The following is a 24645-nucleotide window of genomic DNA, read 5'->3' as shown; positions in this document are numbered from 1 at the left end:
TTCCAAGGATAAAATCCTATGAAAGGAAAAGAGCAAATGATCAAGATGGTCATAGTATGGAGACAATTGATTATGAAGATCCTGAAAACATAACTTTCTATAAAACCCCGAAAAGGTTCAGGGACCTGAAAATAATGAAGAGATCTCGATTAGTTATGTCATTACAGGAAAAAGATGGAACAAAAAATATAAAGTTGTCGACAACAATTTTTACATATAATGTTTTTGTTGAAATAATGCAAAACGAGGATCTTGAATATAAAATTGTTGATGAATATAATGAAGAAATGATTGGCTAAAATATACAGACACAATTCAAGTAGAATTGAATTTGCTTGAAAAAGTGGACCTGTAGTCCAACATCTGAAGATATAAAGCCAGTGGGGTACAAATGAGTTTTCGTGCGAAAAATAAAATGAGAAAAAGAATGAAGTTGTGATATATAAAGCATGAATTATGGCACAATAATTTTCGCAGAGGCCTGACATTGATTACATAGAAACATGTTATTTTGTAGTGGATGCAATCACCTTCAGATATCTTATTAATCTGACAGTATATGAAAATTTTGACATGCGTCTATTGGATATTATTACAGCCTATTTATATGGTTCACTCGAGTATGAAATATATATGAAAATCCTTGAAGGATTCAAAATGACTGAAGTATATAAAAATTCTTAGGAAGTTTGTTCAATAAGGCTTCAAAGATTATTAGGGCATATATGGTATAATCTCCTTAGTGGATGTTTACTAAATGAAAAGTATAAAAATGATCCAATTTATTACCGTGCCTTTATTAAAGGACATGGATCTAATTTTAGTAAGTGTATATAATGATGATTTAAGTATCACTGGAACTCCTAAAGAGCTTCCAAAAGCAGTATACTATTTGAAGAAAGAATTTGAAATGAAAGATCTTAGAGAGACAAAGTATTGATCATTTGACAAATAGAATATTCATTCATCAATTAACTTTTATAAAGAAGGTTTTGAAGCGATTTTTACATGGATAAAATATATCCATTGAGTACCCCAATGGTTGTAAGATCGTTTAACATAAATAAAAGATTCATTTCAACCCCATGAAAATATGAAGAACTTACTGGTCTTGAAGTACCATATCTAAGTGCAAATGGGGCGTTAATGTATCTTGATAATAATACACAATCGGATGTAACATTTTCTATAAATGTATTAACAAAATTTATCTCTTCTCCAATACGAAGACACTGAAATTTATAAAACATGTATTTCAGTATATTCGAGAAATTATTGACATGATATTATTTTATAAATGTAGACATCAACTTACTTGTTATGCAGATGCAAGATTTTTATCTAATCTATATACAACTAGATCTTAAACAGACTATTTATTCACAAGTGAATGTTAGCTATTTTATATTTGGCTTAGATCAATGATACAACACATTCAGGAAGCATGCAGTCTTCTACTAAAAGAAGGGGTTTGAACAATATTATATGAAGATTATGCTGCATGCATAGCTCAATTGAATACATCAAAGTAGATAGAATGATACATATTTCACCGAAATTTTTCTTCACTCATGATCTTCAACAAAATGGTGAAATCGATGTTCATTGAATTCATGCAATTGATAATTTAACAGACTTATTTACTAAGGCATTGCTTATTTCAAAGTTTGAAAAACTGTTGCATGATATTGAAATATGGGTATTCAAAGATATTCAATGATGTTATCATCGGGGGAGTAAAATACATGCTTGCACTATTTTTTCCCTTCACCAAGGTTTTGTCCCACTGGATTTTTCTGGTAAGGTTTTTAATGAGGCAGCTACCAATACGTATTATTTAGATATGTATACTCTTTTTCCTTCACTAAGATTTTTTCCCACATGGTTTTTTCTTAGTAAGGTTTTAACGAGGTACATTATCTATTGATGGACATCCAAGGGGGAGTGTTATAAATAATATTGATTGTGGATATCCATCACCCCCCAATAGACAACACTTCCAATTGAAGATCTCAACCACCTCAGCATACAATCTTGGTGATTCACATTCCCATCTTAATTGAAGATTACAGTGATCTCAATACACATTGTTGGCAATCAATATTTCCATTTTATACACCTTCTATCTTTGGTGGCAATCTATCTTTCCATATCAAGAATATCTTATTGTGTGTAAGAATCATATATTATATTTCTTTGTAAACTCTGATATTTCCATTTCATAGTAGATGTTCCTTCTACTATAAATATGTAATGCACTCAACTAAATGGACTAGTTCTGATAGAACTCATCTTGTCTTTTTTCTTTGTATTATATATTTTCTCTTTATTTTATAACAAGGATGGATATTTAGTTTCCAAAAGAATAACCACCAGCATTTATCAGGGAATAATGATCCTCTATTAGCAACTGTAAGTTGTTGATAAGCCAACTTAGTTGTCAGTTTTGGAGCATCAGAGAAATTCAGTTTCCAATTATCCATATTCAAGGAAAGATGTAAATTATGAAAAGCTACAGAAATTTTGGGACAAAAAGTTCAAGAAATTTCAGAAGCAAATTGCCTTCTAGTCCTAATAATCTCAGCAACAGTTACCCCTCTCGGAGCAAACTCAATAGTTTTATTTCTACTCTTCTGAAAAAAGTGATTTTTTATCTTTACTTCTTCCCTGATATTTTAAGATAGTTAAATTACACTTTATTTTTACACTTAAATTTTTTTTTTTTTTAATAAATCAATTCTTTATTTTCTCTTCTTTTTTTCCATAAAAATAAATTATATGTGATAAGGTGTATTTTTTTTTCCTTCTTTCCCCTGTTTTATAGAAGTCTTTTAAAATTTAATTTTCATTTGAACTTCCTTTTTCCTTTGATTTTTTTTTTTTTTTTATAAATCCTTTGATAGATTCTTATAGAAGAGGGAAAAATTAAATAATTACATCTAACCATATTTAGTGAAATTTGATATAAAAAAATGGAGGATAAAAATATACATACATCTAATCACATTTAATAAATTCTTACAAAGAAGGAGAAAATAATATATATATATATATATATATATATATATATATATATATATATATATATATATATATATATATATATTATTCAAATAATATAAAAAACTAATAAAGAGATAAAAACAAAAGATAAGTATCTAATACAGAGATTATGATCGAACCGGGTTCATACCTTCTCTCCGACCCTCGACCCCGGTCGAGACCAGAAGATCCGACTACTCTCCAAAGCGAACCGGATCCGGAAGATGGCTTTCTGAAGAAGAAAGCTTATTCGGCGACAAGCGTGCCTTAATCCTACTTATGGATTAGGGTAATCACCCTAATAATGGCAGACTCGAATTGACGGCTCCGGATAATCATTATCGAAGGGATAATCATCTCATAACCTAAAGGTTATCTCAGAGTCCTCTACTAGCCCAAACTAGTAGAAGTCTATTGCTCAACGGATCTAACCGATAAGATCCAACGACTACCCGAAGAAGGCTCAAATGCATCCAACGAAGGAGATTCGAAGGTACACTCTATATAAACCTCACTATCATACAAGGTGAGGGGATGGAAAAAAGAATACTATCTGAGGCTCAGGTTCAGATACATACTGATAGACCTAAACTATCAGCGATCTGCTATCTAGGTCACCCTTCCCAGTTCTTCATTCCTTAAGCTCTGCACTTCTAGCAGAGCCATTTGTGATTAAGTTCATCAACTGACTTAGCCTTCGGAGGTGGACTCCCGACCCCAGCGGTCGGGCCACATCTGACGCTTTCGTTTTGCAGGACATCACGAGGAGATCTAAGGGCTGAGCAGATTTTGGACGCATCAGTATCATGTGAGAGAAAGGGAGGTAAAAATTTACTTTCAAATTTTAATTGTCTTTTAAAAACTAAATAAATAACACTGAAAACACAGACAGGCAATTACATCGAAGACGAATGACCAATTTCAGCACAACAAATACTCCACAAGTTTGGCCCCTTGAGCAGAATTTCTCAGGTTTATTTCCATAGTTTTCCTCAAAATTCTAGTGGCTCACAATTTTTGCATTGAAACCCCGACAAAAGAGATTTTTCATATTGAGTGTTTGGGTTAGGTCCGGCTAGCCTTGATTGCTAACCCTACCTTGAAGACTGAATTTGAAAATCATGCCAATCCAACCCAACCCAATCAGAGTTTTTAAAAATTTCCAACCCTAGCAAACCCCAATCAGCCTGCACTGGATAGGGTCGAGTTGGAACTAATTAACCCAAACCCTGACCCTAATTTCTAATGAAAAATGCAAGTGATAATAATATTACCACCAAATATACTCAAACCCATGACCTCATTGTTGAAAGCTGTTTGCTTTACCTACTGAGCAATGTTGCATTAGCATAAAACTCTAGTATTATATTATTTTAAATTATAATTTTAATAAATTTCTAATATAAGGTTAGGCTGGCCTAAGGACAACTCTTTCAGGGCTCATTATTTTGTAATCAAAGCCTACCCTTCAAGTTAAAAAAACAATCAAGAGATTTTTTTCCTTTTGGTTTTAATGCATTTTCTTGAACCCGATCTGGCATCCTGGTCAATATTAAAGTGTGAAGTTTCGACTAAGTTCGCCGGCAATAAGTTCGCCGGCAAACTTTGCCGAAAGTTTCCCCAAGATTTGCGATAATTTTGAGCACAATTTGTGCTGACGTGACACAAAATCGGTAATCACTACTCAAGTGAAGTAAAAATAAATAAATAAATAAATAAATAATGAAAAAGCAATGATGTGACATCACATCATGGGATGGGAATGCATGGGAAAATAAAAATCAAAATTTAATACAAAACCACATTGGAAAATCAAATTGAGAATAAAACCAATAAATTTAATCACAATTCCTTTGGTAGTTTCGTGAAACCTTTGTTGTAGATGAAGGTGGAGCCGTGGAGGTTTTCAGGTTTTTTTTTCTCCTTCCTTGCAATTTTACGTGGAGGCGAAGATCATTCACTTTTTCAATATTTTATTTGTGATGAAAGAGTTTGTGATCATGGTCTCTGTAATTTCAACATTTTATTTGTTCAATTTTGTTTGTTATTTCTATTGTTCTTCCATGACGGATCTGCAAGCTTCTCTCCTCCTTCCTCCAACATCTATCTTTTATTCTTGGAAAATATTGACTAAAATGTTGCATTTTCTCTCTTTGTTTGGATTTTGTTTTCATATTGTCTATATGATTATAGATAATAGTTAATAATGGAAGTAAAAGAACGTGGATCGATTGACATTTCTGGCGATATTCGCCTGTATTTCACTGAATTGCCGAAAAGTTGACAATTTTTCAGAAATATTCCAGCAACATTTAACTTCGGATTTCGATTCGCCCACCCTCGAAATGGCTGAAATTCGCCAAAATGTTGCACTTTCACCCCGGTCGAAACATTTAACAATTTTTAGTGCAACCCAATAAACCCCGACCTGAAACACAAAAAGCCGTGCCAAGCCGATTCAAGATTTAAATTAAAAAAAAAAAAAGAATTAACTTGAGTTGGATTGGGCCGTAAAAGGAGAAATTAGTCCTAAAATTATAAGAAATTAGCCCTAAAATTTCAATTCAAATTATATGGATATTACCTCATTTTTCATCAGGATGTAAATATCACTCAAATTAGTGAAATTCAAACTAACCGCACCAAAATCTTCAAACAATTATGGAAAATACATATAGGGAACTTAGGCCGAACAATCCAAAGAAACTCCTCAAAATTGCAGACCAGTCAGGTCCATGCTCAAGGGATCACACTCTGAACCCACGGCTGTTCCTACGCCCTCTAGCTTTCTCGAACTTCCGGCCCTTGGAACGAACATATGGCTTACTGTGGCTCTGGGGCACACCAGGTGCCTTTCCAAAGTGCTTCACTGCCTCTCTCGAATTCTTGGGGCCCCTCAAAAGAACCTATAACCAGAATAAACAGTAATATATTAGTGGGAAAATGTTCAGATTGAGAAAGAAATTTACGACAGGCAATCAGAAACCTTAAAAAAAAATTCAAACACGTTTTCAACAATGGTAAAACCAAATACGGGCAAAACTCAACCAACGCATACAGCACTGAGGTTTTTAATACATACTGAAGCCATTCAAAAGGCAGCTTTTCCGCAGGACAACATGCACAAAAGGTAAGGGTGCAGGAAATTCTTTGTAAGTGAAGTTAACGCATGGCTGGCTACCTGCTTAGTTTAGTTATAAACAATAACAAAACATACAATGAAATGCAGTTTATCTTAGGGAGGGACATTTCTACTAAACCAGTTATTAGGTGTCTAATGTAGCCCTAAATTAAAGGGATCCACACTAAGGGCCAATAACCAGGAACATGCATGAACTAGCACAGAGCAGGTCAGAATACAATAAGGGGTTCTATTTGAGAGCTAGGATTGTGTTGAGGTTTAACTGCCGGGTTTAGTCGATTGATGGAGAAGCTAACAATGAAGGTTAGGGGTGTCACAGAAGACTTCAACCTGGCTGGAGAAAAGCTTGAATTAAAACCTCCTGGGTACTCTCACCGCAATGGAGTCGGTTGCACACCAATCCCACCAGAGTTCAGATCCAACAGTAAATTTACCATTCACAAGGTGGAAGGGGCAGCAATTAGCATAAAAGAACATTGAAATACGAGTTGAGGCCCCCTCCCCATGATCTCCCGTACTTAATATGGTTACAAGGCCCAAGTCCTACACAACTAAGTATCATACTACCAAGCTGGGTATAGCAAGACATACCTCTCAAATTTGTGGAAGGGTAACACTGCCAGAGAATGTCTCTATTAGAAATGAGGAAGAAGATTTCCTCTCGAACTAAGGTGATATTCCAACGACCAAAACTTCGAACTACCAGTTCAAAGCAGCAAACCTAATTCAATTAGAAATATGAGGGAGATACAAGATTAGGTATAGAAACCAAATCCATATGCAGGCCTAATTACTCTATAGGACTAACATAAGAAACCCTTGGGACCAAAAGGCCCAACGTGTATGTAACCCCCATCCTAGACTCACTCCCGAAGAAAAAAAGGCTATTAGGATAATGAATTTGCATCAGTTTTTGGATGTTTTACCATGTACAATTCTCAATTTCCAAGTTTCACTCCCATCTCCATTTTACACACCAGATTTTGTTGCAGGTAAGTAAATTAATAAACATATCAACTAGAAAAGGCAGAAAATAAAAAAATAACTACAAGAAAATAAAAGTTGATCCTGATTCTGTATTATGACATAAAGCCAACAGAAAGAGAAGATATAAATCTGTCAAGAGTAACACTGATGTTACAGATCAAAGCATCCACCTCAAAGGGGATGCTAAGCTTAAACTACTCTAAAGTACCTATACCAAAAAATCAGCACGGCATAGTATACTGTTGTGGGAGAATGGTCCCTCTTGTATTTCACCAATTTCTACTGTAAGATGAAAAATAATGTTGATGGCATCCAACAGCCCATGGCTATGTTGTAGTACCAAAACTTTCCATGTGTCTGAGAAAAAATGTGGACCCTATTTAGGCTTCACTTGGATAAATGCAAATTAATTGATGTACCAAATTTAGTCTTAATAACTGAACACATCATACCAAAAACTGACCACATTCAATAGCAAGTTATAAAATAAAAGCATTGACAAGCTAGAAGTAGAATCTCACCGTGTTCTGTCCAAGAGGTGCCCTTAGAGCTAGTTGATCAAAAGTCAAACATTCACCACCAGCCTGCAAAATCCTAGCTCTAGCAGTCTCTGTGAACCTTAGGGCTGTCACTTTCAAAGCAGGAACTTCATAAACTCGAGTATCGTCAGTAACACACCCAGCAACCACTGCAATCTTATTTTCCTGATACAACCAATCAACACAAATGTTTTTAGAGTACAGTATTCCAGCATTGCAATAAGAGAACTATTGCAACACTATGAAGGCTTTTTAAAAAAAGGAAGAAGTCATCATCATTCTTTTTTAATTATTGCAACATTAAATGTTGACAACATATAGAAAATACCTTTACTATTATCACAGCTTCAAACTAAAGCAACTTTTCATTATATGTCCTTCAAAAAATGCAAAATTTGATCTTTCTTTATCAGTGGAGTTCCAAACCACCCAATAGAAGATAATCCACCTTCAACTTATTTATTTATTTTGTGCCTCATCAATTTCATTTTGTTTGATTGATGGATAGTTTATTAAAAACTCCTACCTATGGTGCTTTGGTTTTATATTTTATATATATATAAAAAGAGAGAGAGAGGGAAAAAGGAGAGAGGCAAAAGTTAAAATCACAAATAATGCCCATATATGAGATGATAAAGATCACAGCTGGTATCTTAGCCAGGAGATCATTTACCATATCCCAGCTGACCTGCTAGTCTAGCAGAATACCTACTTTTGAGTTTGAGCAACAGCTAACACATTGTGATATGAAGTTAAAGATTTCACTTCAAACTTCAATCTACCTATTATGCATTCGTGGAGTAAAAGAGAGAACACTGATGCCGAACAAGTTTAACAAACAGCAAATTCATTTAAATTTTCATGGCAATTATGAAGGAGTATGCAACTCAATGCACAGGTACTGTATAGATTCCAATTTTGGTTGCCCACAAATAGTACTCTATAAAGTGAAATGGAGGACTAAAGCTGTCAATATTATTAACAAACAGACAAATAGCAGTTCATACAAGACAGAACTAATGAAACTCACAAGAAAATTAACATCTTTACCTTCCCTTTCATGAACTGAATCAACCTCGAGAGAGACAGGGGTGGCTTGTTCACCTTGCTCATGAACAATCTCTTCAGAATGACAGCATTGAATTTGCTTTCAGTTCTCCTAACCAAAAACCTGTAGAGCTGGGAACGAAAGAAATAAAATTAAATTAAATTAAAAAAGAATTGAAAACCAACCAACCAGAAATTGCAAAAAAGAGGGTGGTCTCATAGTGATATCTACAGCATTCCGCCAGTAATATAACCAAACAAAAAAATAAAACTTCCAAAATGGGAGTGAACCACTAAACACCATACAGAATAATGTAAAAAATCAGGCTTCCTAATTCTTTACTTTTTCAAACAATAATACCAATTCCACCAAAGGCCACAGGACCAGAATGCCATGTTTGCATGCAAAATACCTCAGATACACACAGGTAAGATGGGAAGCGGTAAAGCGAGGAAAAACAAAAGAACAAAATGTAGGAGACGCAGAGCCCTAACCTTGACGAGAAGCTTGAGATAAATATCATCAGATTTTGGAGCCGTCCGCTTAGTTTTCTTGCTCTTGCCTCCCGCAACCAGATCGATGCCCTGAATCAAAGGAAAATTCCAAATTGTCAGATTATGGAAAGTAGAGGAGCTTTAAGCAGACTTGACATTCTATCTAAACCTAAAAAAATGAAACGTCTTTCAGGATGATCTGAGGAGGGATGGAAAAGAAGGCGGCTTTTTAGATTTTATTTCTTCACAGATTAAAGAGGTGAAGATAAACAAGTTTCACAAACCATTGTCGCCCTCCACGAGTTTTAGGGTTCAAACTTCAAACCGAAGGAGACGATGGAAAGTGACTTCGTCGAATATAAGCAATGCAAGCAACAAGCCAACAATCAGCTGCTATGTTTCGATTTAGGGTTTAGGGTCTACGAGTGCCAAATTATCTGTTGATCCGGTTCTGAACTGTTGGTCCGCTTCCTCGGAGGTTTAGGATCAGCAAAGAAATCCGACGGTCAGATCGAAGTAGGGTGATTTCAAACCTAGTATTTATACTCTAAAGTAAATCCCCAGGGGTGGCTCAGTTGACAAAGCCCAACGCTTCCACATAGGAGGTCAGAGTTCAAACCCTTCGGGGCAGGGGCGAAGCTCCGCCTATATTAATTATATAAAAAGTGCCTTGAGGATGTAATCTTGGTGTGTGCAAGCTGGCCGGATGAACCTCATTCCAAAAAAATAAAAAAATCTATACCCTAAAGTATGATTAAAATACTATTATTAAAAAGAGAGAACTATCGAGTACACCACCCAGTTAGAACAACACTTAACAACCAGGGATCAGATAATGGTCTAACTGTCTCACCCAATAGAGATGGAGCCTTTCTAGCAAGGGAATCAGCCAACACATTGGCATCCTGTCACGTATGAACAAAAATACTAGAGATACAAATGGCAGACAACAACAGAAAATCCTCCAAACCCCCCCCCCCCACAACCTCAACTGGAAGATTCCCACTCTTTGACTTTAAGGGTCTTTTGGTTATTTGAATCTAGAGATTTGAAGATTCATGAATCTGAGAATTATACCCGTTTGGTTGTAAAAATCTCCAGATTCATGAAATTTAGAGATTCACCTTTTTACACTTAAAACGTGAATCTGTAGATTTATGGGTAAGGGGTGAAATTCAAAGATTTCAAAAAAACTATACATTTGTACATTCACAAAAATCACGTCGATCAAATAGTTTTTTAGGATGAATCCACATATTTCATTCTACAACCAAATATCTAATTTTATAAATTATAACTCTATAGATTTGAAATCTCTAGATATTTGAAATCTCTAAGAGAAGGTGATGAACTGACGGGGAGGGTTGTAACCTAAAGTCGAACCATGACAAACAGCTTGAGTAGAGGGTTGTTGACTTTGTGCCTTATCCTATAAAGAGTTTAGCATATGATATAACAACTTCGAACTGAGAATTGGCCATTTTTAGCAGCATATCAATACTGATGGTCCTCCTCAGGATAAAGATGAAGAGGTATCTTAAGAATATGTTGCACATCATTAGAAACTACAAAAGCTTGTAGTATATCTGCTCTCCACTACATTGTATCTTGATTATTAAAATCAGAGACTAATAAATTGTCTGGAGCATTCAGTAACAGCTTTGTTGCATCCATTCCAACCTCATTTTGAATCCAATTATCCCTCCATGAATCAATTAAGTTTCCTCTTCCAATCGACCGACCAAGACCCTTCCCTAGGGCCCCCTTACCCCATAAAATGTTGTGCCATCCCCAACTTGGATTATACCCAAGTGAAGCTTCCAAGAAAGAAGATCTATGAAAATATATTGCATGCATGAAGGTGGAAAAAAAAAAAACCAATTTGGATAAGCCCACATTTGTATTGTTGTTTTGCACAGTAGAGTTTGATTTTGAAGCAAGAGTTGCGAAAACCCAAACCACTAGACTCCTTAGAGTCACAAAGATGATCCCATGATAGCCAATGCAATTTCAGATGTCCATTCTTGTCTCCCCAGAAGAAGTTAGAAGACAGGCGATTTAATTTTTGATGATGAGATGTAGGCAATCTGAAGTGCATACTTGCGTAATTAAATCATCGATGAAACAACAGATTTTAGAAGAATCTCCTTACCAGCATGAGACAAAAATTTTGATTTCCATCTATTTATATGCCCTTCAACTTTACTGGTAATATCCTTGAACAACTCTTTCTTTGTAAGCCCAAAATCTGTTGGTAACCCCAAATATTTTTTAGGACCTGATGAATAGGACATCCAAAGTACCCTTGAGAACCACTTCTTCAAATGATTTGGTGTGGTTGGAGAAAATGTTATATTTGATTTATGGTAGTTAATGGCTTGACAAGACGCATGACAATATAGTTGAAGAAGGTCCTTTAATTGATAGATCTCCTCAATACTTATTTGAGAAAATGAGAGAGAGTCATCAAAAAACAATAGGTGAGACACCACAGGAGCACGACCATGAACTCTAATAGATTGAAGCTGGTTTGATGTCTGAGCATGTTGAAGAAGACAACTAAAGGCATGAGAGACCAGTGAAAAAAAGCAGGTGATAGCGGATCGCCTTGACAAATCCCTCTTCCAGAAATGCTCCGTTAATTAGAATATGATAAGAGATAGAATGCAAATTACCCATTACCCATCACCAAACACACAAGTCTATCACAGAAACCCATCTTCAGTAGCAAATGTTCCAGAAACACCCAATCAACACGATCATACGCCTTTTGCATGTCCAATTTGATTGCCATAAATTTTGTATATGTTTTTTGCATTTGCGTATATAATGGAACATTTCATGAGCGGAGAGAGGGAGAGAGAGAGAGAGAGAGAGAGAGATTTTTTTTTTTCTTCGTCAACTGTTTTATTTATTAAGAATATTTCTTTCCTAATTCCTAAGATGAAACATTTTTTTCCCTTTTATTTCTTTGCATTTTCCCTGTTTTCAAGTCTTGAAATGGTTGCATAGAAAAAATAAGATTTTTCTAACAAAACGAAAAATAAAAACTTGTATGATTCAAAAGAAATAGAAATGTTTTCTTTTTCATTATTATCTTAAACCAATTAAAAAACTCAGATGTATTACAAATTACATTAAATGCGGTTAACACTACAAAATTAAGTGATGGTATGAAAATAATGCAGCGTCGGTTATTAAACTAAATAATCCATTAACAACAATCTAAGTTCATTGCTGCTTGGACATATTATCAAATCATTGGGAAAACTGAAGAATAATCTAATTTGAGAATGGATATTGCGTTGAATTGTGGAAAGAATAATCTCCCTCCTTTGTGGTGGGGCAACAAGTATGACTTCTCTCCAATTTCATCGTTGGGTAATTTTCATATGGACCCCTGAGGTTTGGTATATGTCTTTTTTAGTCCAAAAAAATTGAGACTTTGCATATGCCTCCCCTTTGCTGTAGAAAAAAATCAATTTAAGGACAAATTATCTTTTCTATAACCAATTTGCCTTTATTCTTTTTTTGGGGACAAATTTCATTTGGACCCCCTAAGGTTTGGTTTATGTCATTTTTAATCCAAAAAAACCAAAACTTTGCATTTGCCTCCCTTGTACTATAGAAAATGTCAATTTAAGGATAAATTATCACTTTTATGACCAATTTGCCCTTTTTTAGTTTAATTTTTTTACATATACATTCTACCTGCCATTAAACTCGTGACTCCCATTTTAGTTCAATCACATTACATTATGATTCCAAATAACATCATATCATAATCCATTCACGTTCCAAATATTCACATTCTTATAATTATGCATAGCATCATAACGAATAACTTTCTGAAATTACAAAGGTATATCTATCATAAACAAGTCCTGAAACAATAGTATACATCATGCAATCAAAAATAGAAAGTAACTTATGTTATTTGTAAGTGAACGTCCTTACTTTGTTGTCGTCTTAAACCTTCGAAAAGTAGGCCAAAAGATAGGTCCACACTTGCCAAAGAAACCCTAATAATACGAAGGTTTAATGTTAGGAACGAACCTAGAGGTTTGAAGATGAAAAGAGGTCAAAACAGGGCAACTTGCTTTCTCCGTACCCTTTGGTCACCTGGGGCTGCCAAGGCAATCGACCAAACGTGTTGTGTACGGACAGTAAAACCTAAAATTGATTAGAAACTCATCGTTTGGGTTCCAAACACTCCGAAACTCATAAGAAAACTTAAAAATAATAGTATGGCACTATCTAATATGATTTAGGCATCAATCATGGTCAATGGAGCGAAAACCTAACAGGTCTCAACTTAGGTTTCATCCGAAATCAAATCGCAGATTCATGGATAGACGAGAGTGAATGAGAATTCACTCTAGGACTAAAAAAATAGTAGATCAAGGTCTAAAAACAACTTAGAATATTGTTGAGCATGGATTGGAAATCAAACTAATCAAAAATAATACGACCATATAGATTCATGCTAGGCTTTTACCGAAATCACACTGTGAAATTCACGGAAATACCAATTTGAATGGAGATTCACTCTAGAACTAAGAGAATGGAAGAGTAGGTCTCTATAGTAGCATAAGACCTCCTTCAAACTCTCAAAGTCGGTAGAATTAATAAGAGAATATAGAACTAGAAGAATGAGAATGATCACTAACCATGAAGAAGAAGATTCGTCGAGCAGAAAACTTCACGGATACTTTGAAATCTTCCTTAGCCTTGAAGAGAGAGCTCAGGGTGCCTCTAATGTTCTCCAACAGCCTTATGACACAATGACACGATTTAGAATTAAAATTAATTAAATAAGCATTAAAAAACCTAATTCCCAGAAAGTGACAATTTTGTCCCGGGACTGGTTGGTCGCTTGGGGCGACCAAGGCAGGCTCCCAACTTGTACCACTTTAGTCAAAAATTGGATTTTGGTCCTCGAAAGCTCTATCTTCCTCTTGTGTAATTTTCCAAGTTATAGAAGGGTCTTACTTGGTTTTTCGGGACCTTCCAATTGTGTCATCGTTGTACTCTTGGTCCATCTACCAAATCCATCATCATTCAAGCTAGATATTCTTCCAAATTCCGACAAGGTTTCTATCATGCATTATCACCATCTACTTCCATTGGTTTCAAGTCAAATCCAATGGTTTCAATTTGGGTGGCCTACAACTGTCTTCTTCCTTCACTTCAGGTTTTCGGACCTACTATATAGATTTTCGAGTTAGGGTTGTGAGGGATTTCACACTTCCACAATATGATTGTTACGAATCCAAATTTTAGATGTTGAGAGCTGAAAGAAATATAGAGGGGAAGAAGAGAAATTTGGAAGATCAAGGTTGTGAAGAAGAAGATGAACACTGAGAGAGAATTAGGCTACGGGAGTAACAATATTCTTCATTGTCTAAATTGCCTTAATCTCATTATATTTGTAGTAGGACCACTTCTTTTTTTTAAGACCATTCTACCCCTAGTGTTCCCTAACCTGAATTACCTTAAAGCTTTCTCACCTATGACCCAAACTCGTATAACAGACTCATAACAATGACACTTCATATCCAAGTTGATTTATCATGTTTGAATGAGATGCAGCTTGGTCTACAAACAGAGCTTGCATTGGAAGTTCATGCCTTTGCTTTCAAGCAGAGATTGCCTATAGGCTGCGTTTGTTTGCAAAGGTGGGGTGGGAAAAAAAAAACATGTGGGTCTCATGTGTAGTGGGGTGAGGGAGAAGGAAAGGAAATGAAAGGATTTTGTGGAAAAGTAATAGGGGTGGGTCCCACTTTTTACTTTTCCCAACTTTCCCACAAAGTCCCACCAAATATGTGGGGTTTTAAAATGGCATGGGGTGGGAAAGTTGGGCTGCCATATCAGCAGACAAGTTTTCTTGTTCAAAGAAACTTGTCTCCCACTTTCCCACCCCAAGCAACCAAACAATCTACCATTTTGGGATTTAAGGGAAAAGTAAGAAATTTACACTCTTTTCAAGAATTTTCCCACCCCACCTTTATTCCAGCAAACAAACACAGCCTAATGCAAATGGAATTGCAAATCTCCCCAACTAAAATCATTAACAATATTCATGGGATGGTAGAAGTGACTCCTCCAAGCATCACAATCTAAAGCTAATACGTGTATGGTAGAATAATGTCTACAGGAATCTATAATTGACTCAACAGTTTGCTGAGAAGTCCTTTTCTTTTGTTTCTTTCTTTCATGCATGAGTCTGAAGTAAACTGATGCACATCCAACTTTTTTGATAATTTGACAATTGTGTTATGTTGAGAATGACATCGGGGCCTTCATTCTCTTTGCTAGACTGACTACAACATCCATTATCTTCGATTTGAGCCACTTCTCCAGAATTTCTTGTGCATCACAAGCTGAGTTTGGTTGTAGCAACGAATCCCCTTCTTATTGTGCTAATCTACACTCTTGCAATGAGCAATGCTTGGTCATTATCAAAGCTTACCAATTAATGTTCGCATGGTCAAGAACTAAATGGGTCTTTCAAGACTCTTATTCTACAATGTTCTTCTTCCTTTTTTTCTTTTTCTTTTTTGGGTATGAATTATATAATGTACTCTCCCACATTTGTCTTCATACACTACTATATCAAATCATATCAATCTTTTATGAGGCTAATGAAGACCCACAGTAGAAGCATGCAATATACAAGTTAGAAGAAGAAAGTAAAAGAACTTCATAGTGGGAGATAGAGTGAATTTTTGTTGGCACAAACGCTTTTTATGTATAAGGAATCAAAGTCACAACCTCTTCACTAAGAGATGTGTGTATTACCACTCGACTAACCCTGCAATGACAGAGACAAAGTAAACCGATAAAAAGTAGAATAGCTCTCAATAGGCTAAACAATATTTAAAAATAAAATTATTACTCATCATAGCATGAGCTCAACATTTATAGCCACTATAGCTGATATAATTTTCAAAAAGACCCTTAGCAACTGCACTGCATTACGCAAGAGAGTGGGATCCTCTAATCAATTGTTACCCCATTTTTCAAGACAGTATCAGCATTAGACTTAGTTCACGAAGATCATGTCTTGAGTCAAGTCCTTCGTGAACCTGCTGTACATTAGTACTTTGTCAATATTGCCGCCTTCATTTCCATTAGATGACTTACAACTTTTAAGAACTCAACAAAGAAAATCCTAAATCCTCCCCCCCCCCCCCCCACAAAGAGAGAGAGAGAGAGAGAGAGAGAGAGAGAGAGAGAGAGAGAGAGAGAGAGAGAGAGAGAAGTAAAGAAGAATGTAGCTCAAGTTCTACTCATCTTCCATTCCAATGAATTAATTAAGCTACCAACAGCAGAATACCACATCTTCGATCCTTATATTACAATTAGGACTCCAACCCAGTATGTACAATAAGGGGATGTTCAAATGCCTTAAGGAAAGTACATTTTCGTACGATTCAACTCATGTACGTGTTTATATCACAAGATATATAAGGATGTTGCCGATGTCTTCTTCAAATTCTACAAAGAAATTATGTTCCGCCAATCAGATAAGTGTTGTAACTTTATTTTCCTATCTTATATTAACTGCCCATGTCTTATTTCCAACAAGTAGCACGTGGTTGTCCTCCTATCAATCGGCGATCATCCACCTCAATTTGCATCACAAAACTATTCAACTCTTTTATGACCATTATATATGTATGGTAGTCCATTACCAATAGGCTTCTTACGGTACGTCAATATCCAAAGAACCACATCCCAATAAGATGTCCTTGGGGCATATAGAAATTGACTCACAACACTGACTGGAAAGCAAGGTCTATTATCAACTAGGCTTTACTCCACCCAAGTGCTTGTTAATGCTATGTTCCTGCTATCTTTAGTGCTTCCCTTCTATCTCAATCGATCGTGTCCTGACTCAATCCGTTCTCTTCCCTTCCTTGGTCAAAGGCAACAACAGAGGTCGATAGGTGGCAATAAGTCAATTTGTGCACCATTTGTCTTTTCCCCCCCTAGGTTGAGTCATAGTAAGACAATTCAACTTTCCACCCGCCTTCAATACCTCTCTTAATCATCAAGAACATTTTCACCTTTTGGCACAGGCTTTACACTAGGACCCATGGGAGTATCTAGAGGCTTAGATCAAAGCAAGTCAGTCTCTATCAACAAATCAAGTAAATACTTTCATTGTGACAAGAAAATCTCTTTTTGGGATCAAGCAACTTATATACCCATAAATTATTCCACTCTTCCCAATTACTAAGTCTAAAGTTGTTGTAAGTGTAACATTAATATATCAATCCTAGAACATTTATAGTGATAGTAATGTCATCAACATATAAACAATAAGAAATAGACTTCTCGTGCTAGAGTGACGATAAAATATTGATGATATACTATTACAGTGAGTCAATTCAAAATCTAGCACCACAGAAGTGAATTGGCCAAACCATGCCCAAGACAATTGCTTCAACTCATACAAAGACTTCTTAAGACACCTTTGTAAACTTTTTTATGTTATTTTACATTATTGATCACAACATCTCACAAATCTCCCTCTCCTTCCTTCATTATTTCTCTCTCCTCAATTTCCCTTTTTTTCATACGTTGACCATATCACATGCTTAAGGGCCAGCACTAATGCCTTTACTTACTAGATTGCCTTAGAAGTCAGGCTTAATTTAGCTATAACCCAACATCAAATCGAGTTGTCAAATTTTCAGTTTTAGCATAAAGGTTCAATTCCTCTTCGGCTCACAATAACAGTCATGTACCTTAAAGGATCCTATCTTTAGTTTCAGGTTTTCAGAAAACAACACACTTTAGTAAAAATCGTAATCTTCTTTATCATCGTCAAAGTGCATCAAGGCTACCTTAGTTGATATTAGTACTAACTGCAATCCAATTGCTTTGTTATTTCTAACTCACCTTGAACTGAAAATTGATGGATCCTCTGGATCTCCTTCTTCAAGCATCTTAAAGGATTAAGAGTATATATCATGGGTACCGTAAGGAATAATCTGTAATTTTATGGTTTGGGTGAACCATTGGTTGAACTGGCTTGGTTCATGTCTTTGTATATATATTATTTGGGTTTTGGTTTGAGAGAGGTAAGAAAATCATACGTTGGTTTCATTCAAGGGTTTCTCTTCTCTCTTCTCTCTCTCATGTGATTTGGCGCCGACGGAGGTGTTGCCGCTGCAATAAGAGGGGTTTTTTCTCCGGCGATCGGTGTGTGTTCTCAGCGATGGAGGCGCTAACTAGTTCACCATGATCACCCATTTCTATTACATTCATTATACCCTAAATCTGTAAGAATTCTACTTTTCATATTGGAATCGAACTCTATCTTGAGTCCAGGAGATGTAGGTCATATTGACGGAACTCCGTAATCAATTGTTGTGTCTTCTTACTATCTTTTTCTGTAATTCTTGTGTTTCATCACATCTTAGATCAACAGGTACATAGTGGATCCATATACACACTGGATTGGTTCTAATCTATCCTTAAATCTTCCTTGATCCAAGAGGTCTTGGATGATATGGCAGAGTAAGAAACATGACCATTATGCTAATTATAAGCAAAATAATGCTTCGAGGAGACGAGTCTCGCATTAATGGTGGCTTGGGTTTAGTGTTTATGGAGGCATGGTTTCATCAATCAAAGGACTTTATAGTTTGAGTTACCTTTTTCAGGTATATGAAATGATTGCCAATAGAAATGGCAATTTGATTGGAAGTGTCAAGCACTGTTGAGATAGGCTTTTCTGCTACATGGACTGGTTGGATACTTTATGAGTTACTTAAGGGGTTTATCTTATACCATGTGTACCCTTATAAAAGATGGAGTTATTTTGGTATAACATTTTCTCCACTCCACTAAAGAGTATAAAATTCAATGTAGTAGTAATTACCCTATCTTGATTTAGTTGTCATGTTAATTATTGCTAATGATTAATTGTGGAAATTTAAAGATGATCACCCCTATAATCTTTGTGATCCCTTCATCATGCTCTTGACAGTTTGTTGATTGTAATTGTAATGTTTATTAGGCATTGTGTTTTTTTAATTTTTCAATTTTTTTATTTTGTTGAAATTTTAAAACGATTATAAAATGTGAGATTCAAAATATTTTAGGGATAATTACTATTGGCCCCGTGTACTTTGATTTTATTACTACTGTATCCCCTGTACTTTTCAAAATTACTAATCCAACTTAACTTTGTCTACAATTACAATTGCCCCACTACCGTTAAGTTCTGCTAGTTTACTGATGATGTGGCATCTTTATATTTTCTCAAAAACCCTAAAATACCCTTATACTTATCTCTTTACTTATTTACCCTTTTGTCAAGTTACAGTTAGGGGTGTAAATGGATAACCGAAATCCGCTTCCGAATTCGCATCCGCATCCGTTTAGAGGTATCCGAATCCGTCCGATTACTAATAGGATGCGGATATGGTATACCCCTTTCTATCCGGTTATTATCCGTCCGATAAAATTATCCGATTAAGTTACTTATTTGGATTTGTTTTTCTTATTTTATATATTTTTTATTTGAAATATGTGAGTATTTTTCTAGATTTTTTATTAAAATAACTACTAAAGTTGTTAAATTCTTATATTTGAAACCTAACACTTACAAATAAAGTGGTAAAGATGTTATTAAGTAGACGAAAACTTGTATTCAATCTATATTCATTGCCATTTAGAATAATTTATTCAAGAAAATAACTATCCGATTATCATCCGAATCCGGCTGAATAAGTCCGAAATCCGATAGGATATTATCCGAATCCGTCCGAATATAATAGGATGCGGATATGGTATTACCACTATCCGATCCGAATCCGATCCGTTTACACCCCTAGTTACAGTAGTACCCTTAATTAATTGTGGAGAAAAAAATAACTATAATCTGTTTTATTCTAAAAAAAAAAAACACAAAATAAAGAAAGAATGATTGAATAAAACTCAAATAGAAACCGAAGAGGAAGGAAAATTGAATTCAACTCAAATTGGAAACTGAATATCACCTAAAATATTTTCAAAATAAATGAAGTTTAGTGAAGGTGGGAAACCAAATTGGATTTGGATTTTCTTTAATTCAAAATAAATGAAGTTTAGTGAAGGTGAGAATCCAAATTGGAATAAATGAAGTTTAGTGAAGGTGGGTGTTGTGGGGAACTAAGGTCCCGAGTCCTCCCCCCCCTCGGGAGAGATACACCTCCCTCGGGCTGGTGCACCTCTTCCCTCATAAAGGGTCCCGAGTGCCTCACTCGGGACAGATGCATCCCTTTGGGTTATCTTATTTCTTCCTTGAAGAAGGTTCCGAGGGCCTCATTCGGGAGAGACACCTCCCATGTGGGATGGCTCACCTCATCCTTGAAGAAGGTCCCGAGGGCCTCATTTGGGAGAGATACCTCCCTCTTGGGCAGGTTCATTTCTTCGTTGGAGAAGTGCCACACTTGGGAAAAAATATATATCTATATCCAACTCTAGCATTTCTCAGAAGACTTTCTTGACTAAGTCAAGAAGAGTTAATTACGCATAAACACTCAGCATATCTATTCCGAAGATTGGGGAGGTGAGTCAGCATAACGGCATTATCAGGTGCGACAAAGAAGGAGCCGTTATTCCACTACTCCACTCACTCCTCAACTATCGATCCGGAACTTAAGGAATCGCCTCATCCAGGTAACCTCTATATAAACCCACCTCCTACATGGAGAAAGGTACGAGAACTTTCATCTGAGTACTTACTCATTACGTTCTTGAGAACTCTCTCAAGAACCATTATTGTTGCCTAGGCTGACTTGAGCGTCGGAGGCGGTTCCCCGGCCAAAACTAGGCTGGACCGTTCTTGCTTTCTTTGTGTGTGCAGGCATCCCAGTTATTCCAACTTGGTTGGAGAGCTCTTAAGGTGGTCATCTCAATATCCGGCTCTCGAAGAAGTTCTAGACGCAACAGTGGGAAACCAAATCGGATTTGGATTTTGCCCATTTCATTAATTCAAAATAAATGAAGTTTAGGGTAAAATTGACATTTAATTTGATTTTTATAAATGGGGTAGCATCGTCTTTTGATTTCTTAATTTTAATGAAGGGCAAATTAGACATTACATATTCAAACTTAACGGCTACTTAACACCGTTATAAGGAAGGGGGCAACAATAATTTGGTAAATAACAGGGTTTTATTAATAATAAAATCAAACTACAGGGGGGCAACAGTAATTATCCCTATATTTTATTTGATTTATAGTGAAGAGTTAGAGGTGGTGTTATTTTCTATTAGATACCTAAATAGTCAATGGGTATTCTATGGAAAAACTTGTTTGATTGGCTAACAAACAAACTTTGAGGGAAAGGAATGACTTGGGACATATTTTTTGGAGATAATACCCTTTTGTAGGTGTATCTTCCTTTTCTATATAAAGAGAAGAGTCGGTCCCTAATTTTGCTCTAACAACAATTTTTAGCCTTTTGTTTTTCTAAGTGTTTGTATTTTTTCATTAGTTTGTGAGAAACTACTATATGTAATTAGCATCGTAGCAAAATTCTATCACATGTTCATGTGATGTATTTTATGTTTTGTATATGTAGTTCATACTACCCTCTTCAACTTTTTGAAAAATTTAAAACCCTACTTTACAATTGACACATTTGTTTTGGGTGAAATTTTACATCTAAGCTAAGTGGCTTAGATGTAAGCATTTTTCACACGCTAGTAATGACACGTGTGATGTGTTAGACAAATCACAAATATGTAATAACAATAATAAATAAACTAAAATATCCTTAACCAATGAAGCGAATATTAGTGTACGTCTACAGTTTGATGAAGGTGATTGTACCTGAATGGTGGTTGAATTTTTATCGGTCACTTCAATGGAAGAAGAAGCTAAGAATTGGGAAGACCCCCAAACATTGATTGGTTATTTCGTGAAAGTTTTTTCTGCAACGGTTAAAAAGTTAATAGTGATTAGTAACTTGGAATTTGAAGGTCTTCCAACAGAAAACTCCTAATCCCATCAACGTCCTTAAAAAATTGAATTTTTGGATTGTAGCTCTAAAGTTACAAGAGGAGGAAGTTGGATTCCACAACCCACTCGCTCAACGCAATGAGGGAATAGTACTAGACAGAAATTTGTGTTATAGTATACCAAGAACTAACAATAATGTTTTAATGTGTGCAAGGGTATCCCAACAACAATTAGGGACTGTAGCATGGAGCGTTGGGATATATAGAAATGGACATATACAGTCCATTGATTTTGGAAGTATGCAGTTGACAGATACACTAGAGGCAATACTTTTTGGGATCCAAGCTAGATTAGAAAATGCAACAGCTCAGGGTTTTGATATAGAAGAGATATGGAGCAACCTACAAGAGCTACCAAATCTCCTACCAAAACCAAAATTTGGGATATGGCTTCTAAATAACATTACTATGCCAATGAAGGTTGCTAAGGCAACCCAGTCTGTAATATTTGATAATTTCCCATCCTCAATGCTCCAATCTTTTTTTGAAGAAGCAATTATATCTTTATCCACTACAATGGATGAGGGTACTGTTTCAAACATCTATGGATGTAATTGTTATTAGTTTTAATGAATATTTTCTTCTAAAAAAAAAAAAAACTTGGGATTGAACACAATCACACATGCAAATTTTTAATCACATGCAAATCTGATCATGTCAGATACATACATAAAAGACTTACAAGAGGAAGACAATAGGGAGAGAGAGAGCATCAATTTTAACTACTTTATTGAAATTTCAAATTGGTAAGGATGGATACGAAGGATACCAAAATTTTCAAATATGCAGGGATACATACATACTACTTTGTTTTATTTCTTTGTTATGTAAGTCATTTTATTTAATCATGATGGATTGAGGCTATAGAATTAGAATACTATATTTCAATATTTATTATTGTTTGATTTGATTGAGTTTTTCATTTGCCATTTATCATTATAATATTAATTATTATAGAATTTCATTAACATTAGTTGATTACATATTTACTACATATAATTACAATTGTAGACATCATTTAGTGATGTCAACTATAATTATGGGTTTTTATCCGTAGAGTTGATGCTTTTATAATAATCGTATGATAGTATGACATCTGGCTGCAAATGTATTGATATTACTAGGGAAGAAAAAGCTTCTCCCATGAAACTTTTGCCATACAAAATTACATTAATTATTAATGATGACTACTTATTATTATTATTTAGGGTGAATGACGAATGCTTATTATTCTCACATTAAACAAATGCAACATAAGGTGTATTAATATATTGGCATCCCAATAGAATCGGTCAATATATGATTCCATATAAGAAAAATGTTTTACAATTAAAAAACAAATAAATAATCCTTTTACCAATTCAACAATAAAAAACATAATTGAGCTAGGGAATAAATATAATTTTGCTTGGGTCATGCGTATGACTGTGAAGCTTTCGGATCGTCAAATCCGAAATCGCTGTCGAAATTGAATCTTGACCGTTGAATTTCAACGATTGAGATCGAAATGCTGATCTGACGACTGGCTTGACGGTTAATGCACATTGCACAGGATCCAAGTAAAGTCCGAAAAAATATTCGTGGACAGAAAAGCGTATATATACACAAATTTTTAAGTTTAGTAACATATAATCAAATACAAGTAAACTTTTGTGGAAGTCAATTTAGTGTTGATTATCCAAAAAAAAAAAATCACTTTAGTGTTCATGGATGACATAAATATTTCTAAGATAACGTGGCATGTTAGATGTGATAGAAATTCAATATACATTCTTTAATTCCTCACCTCACCTCCCAAACCACCCATCCTCCCAACCAAACAAGAAATTAAAAATAATAATCATAATAATCAAAATTATGTACATGTGATCGTAACTTCATTTATTAATTTCTCAAACTATAACTTCAACGTAGTTGGTGTTAAAAATTAAATTGCTTAAGGAAGTTGTATAAAATAAAAAATTGAAGCAAAACACAAAATTTCAATCATGTCCATCATAGATATCTAAAGATATGATATTTGTCATAGTACTCTTTAACACGACATAGGTAGGTAGACAATAAACATGTCATAAAGACACATTCCGTAAGTCTTATGTGATGACTAGCACTATTGTTTATCAAAACAAAACTTAATTACAGAGACGTACAAAGCCGGTCTGACTTCAATTGAAGTGGACATCTTTACTTACAAAACTCAAAATGATAAATAGGGCAAGCCCAATATTCATGTATATATATATTTTTTGGTAAAAGGTGTTTTGAATTAGAAACTGAAAAGAAAAGAGAGATTGCATCATCTAATAACGCTTCCCACGAATGTCCTCTAAAATTAATTCGGACAAGCCATGTGGGAGGTTACCGGGGT

General features: G+C 35.2%; 1 protein-coding gene across 1 annotated transcript; it reads right to left on the bottom strand.

The window, feature by feature from the left end:
- Positions 1 to 5599: 5599 nt before the first annotated feature.
- LOC149012008 (large ribosomal subunit protein eL18y-like) lies at positions 5600 to 9730 on the bottom strand. Its single transcript, XM_089163849.1, has 5 exons — positions 9537 to 9730; positions 9253 to 9342; positions 8761 to 8889; positions 7693 to 7875; positions 5600 to 5948 (listed from the first exon to the last, which is right to left on the bottom strand). Exons 1-5 carry the CDS (start codon positions 9537 to 9539, stop codon positions 5790 to 5792), a joined length of 564 nt encoding a protein of 187 aa, XP_089019975.1. The 5' UTR covers positions 9540 to 9730; the 3' UTR covers positions 5600 to 5789.
- Between the last annotated feature and the right edge of the window lie 14915 nt (positions 9731 to 24645).

This window comes from Hakea prostrata, chromosome 7 (assembly GCF_041222555.1).
Source record: "Hakea prostrata isolate BN-2017 chromosome 7, UWA_Hpros_2, whole genome shotgun sequence".
NCBI classification, from domain to species: Eukaryota; Viridiplantae; Streptophyta; class Magnoliopsida; order Proteales; family Proteaceae; genus Hakea; species Hakea prostrata.
This window is presented reverse-complemented; position numbering and strand designations above follow the sequence as displayed.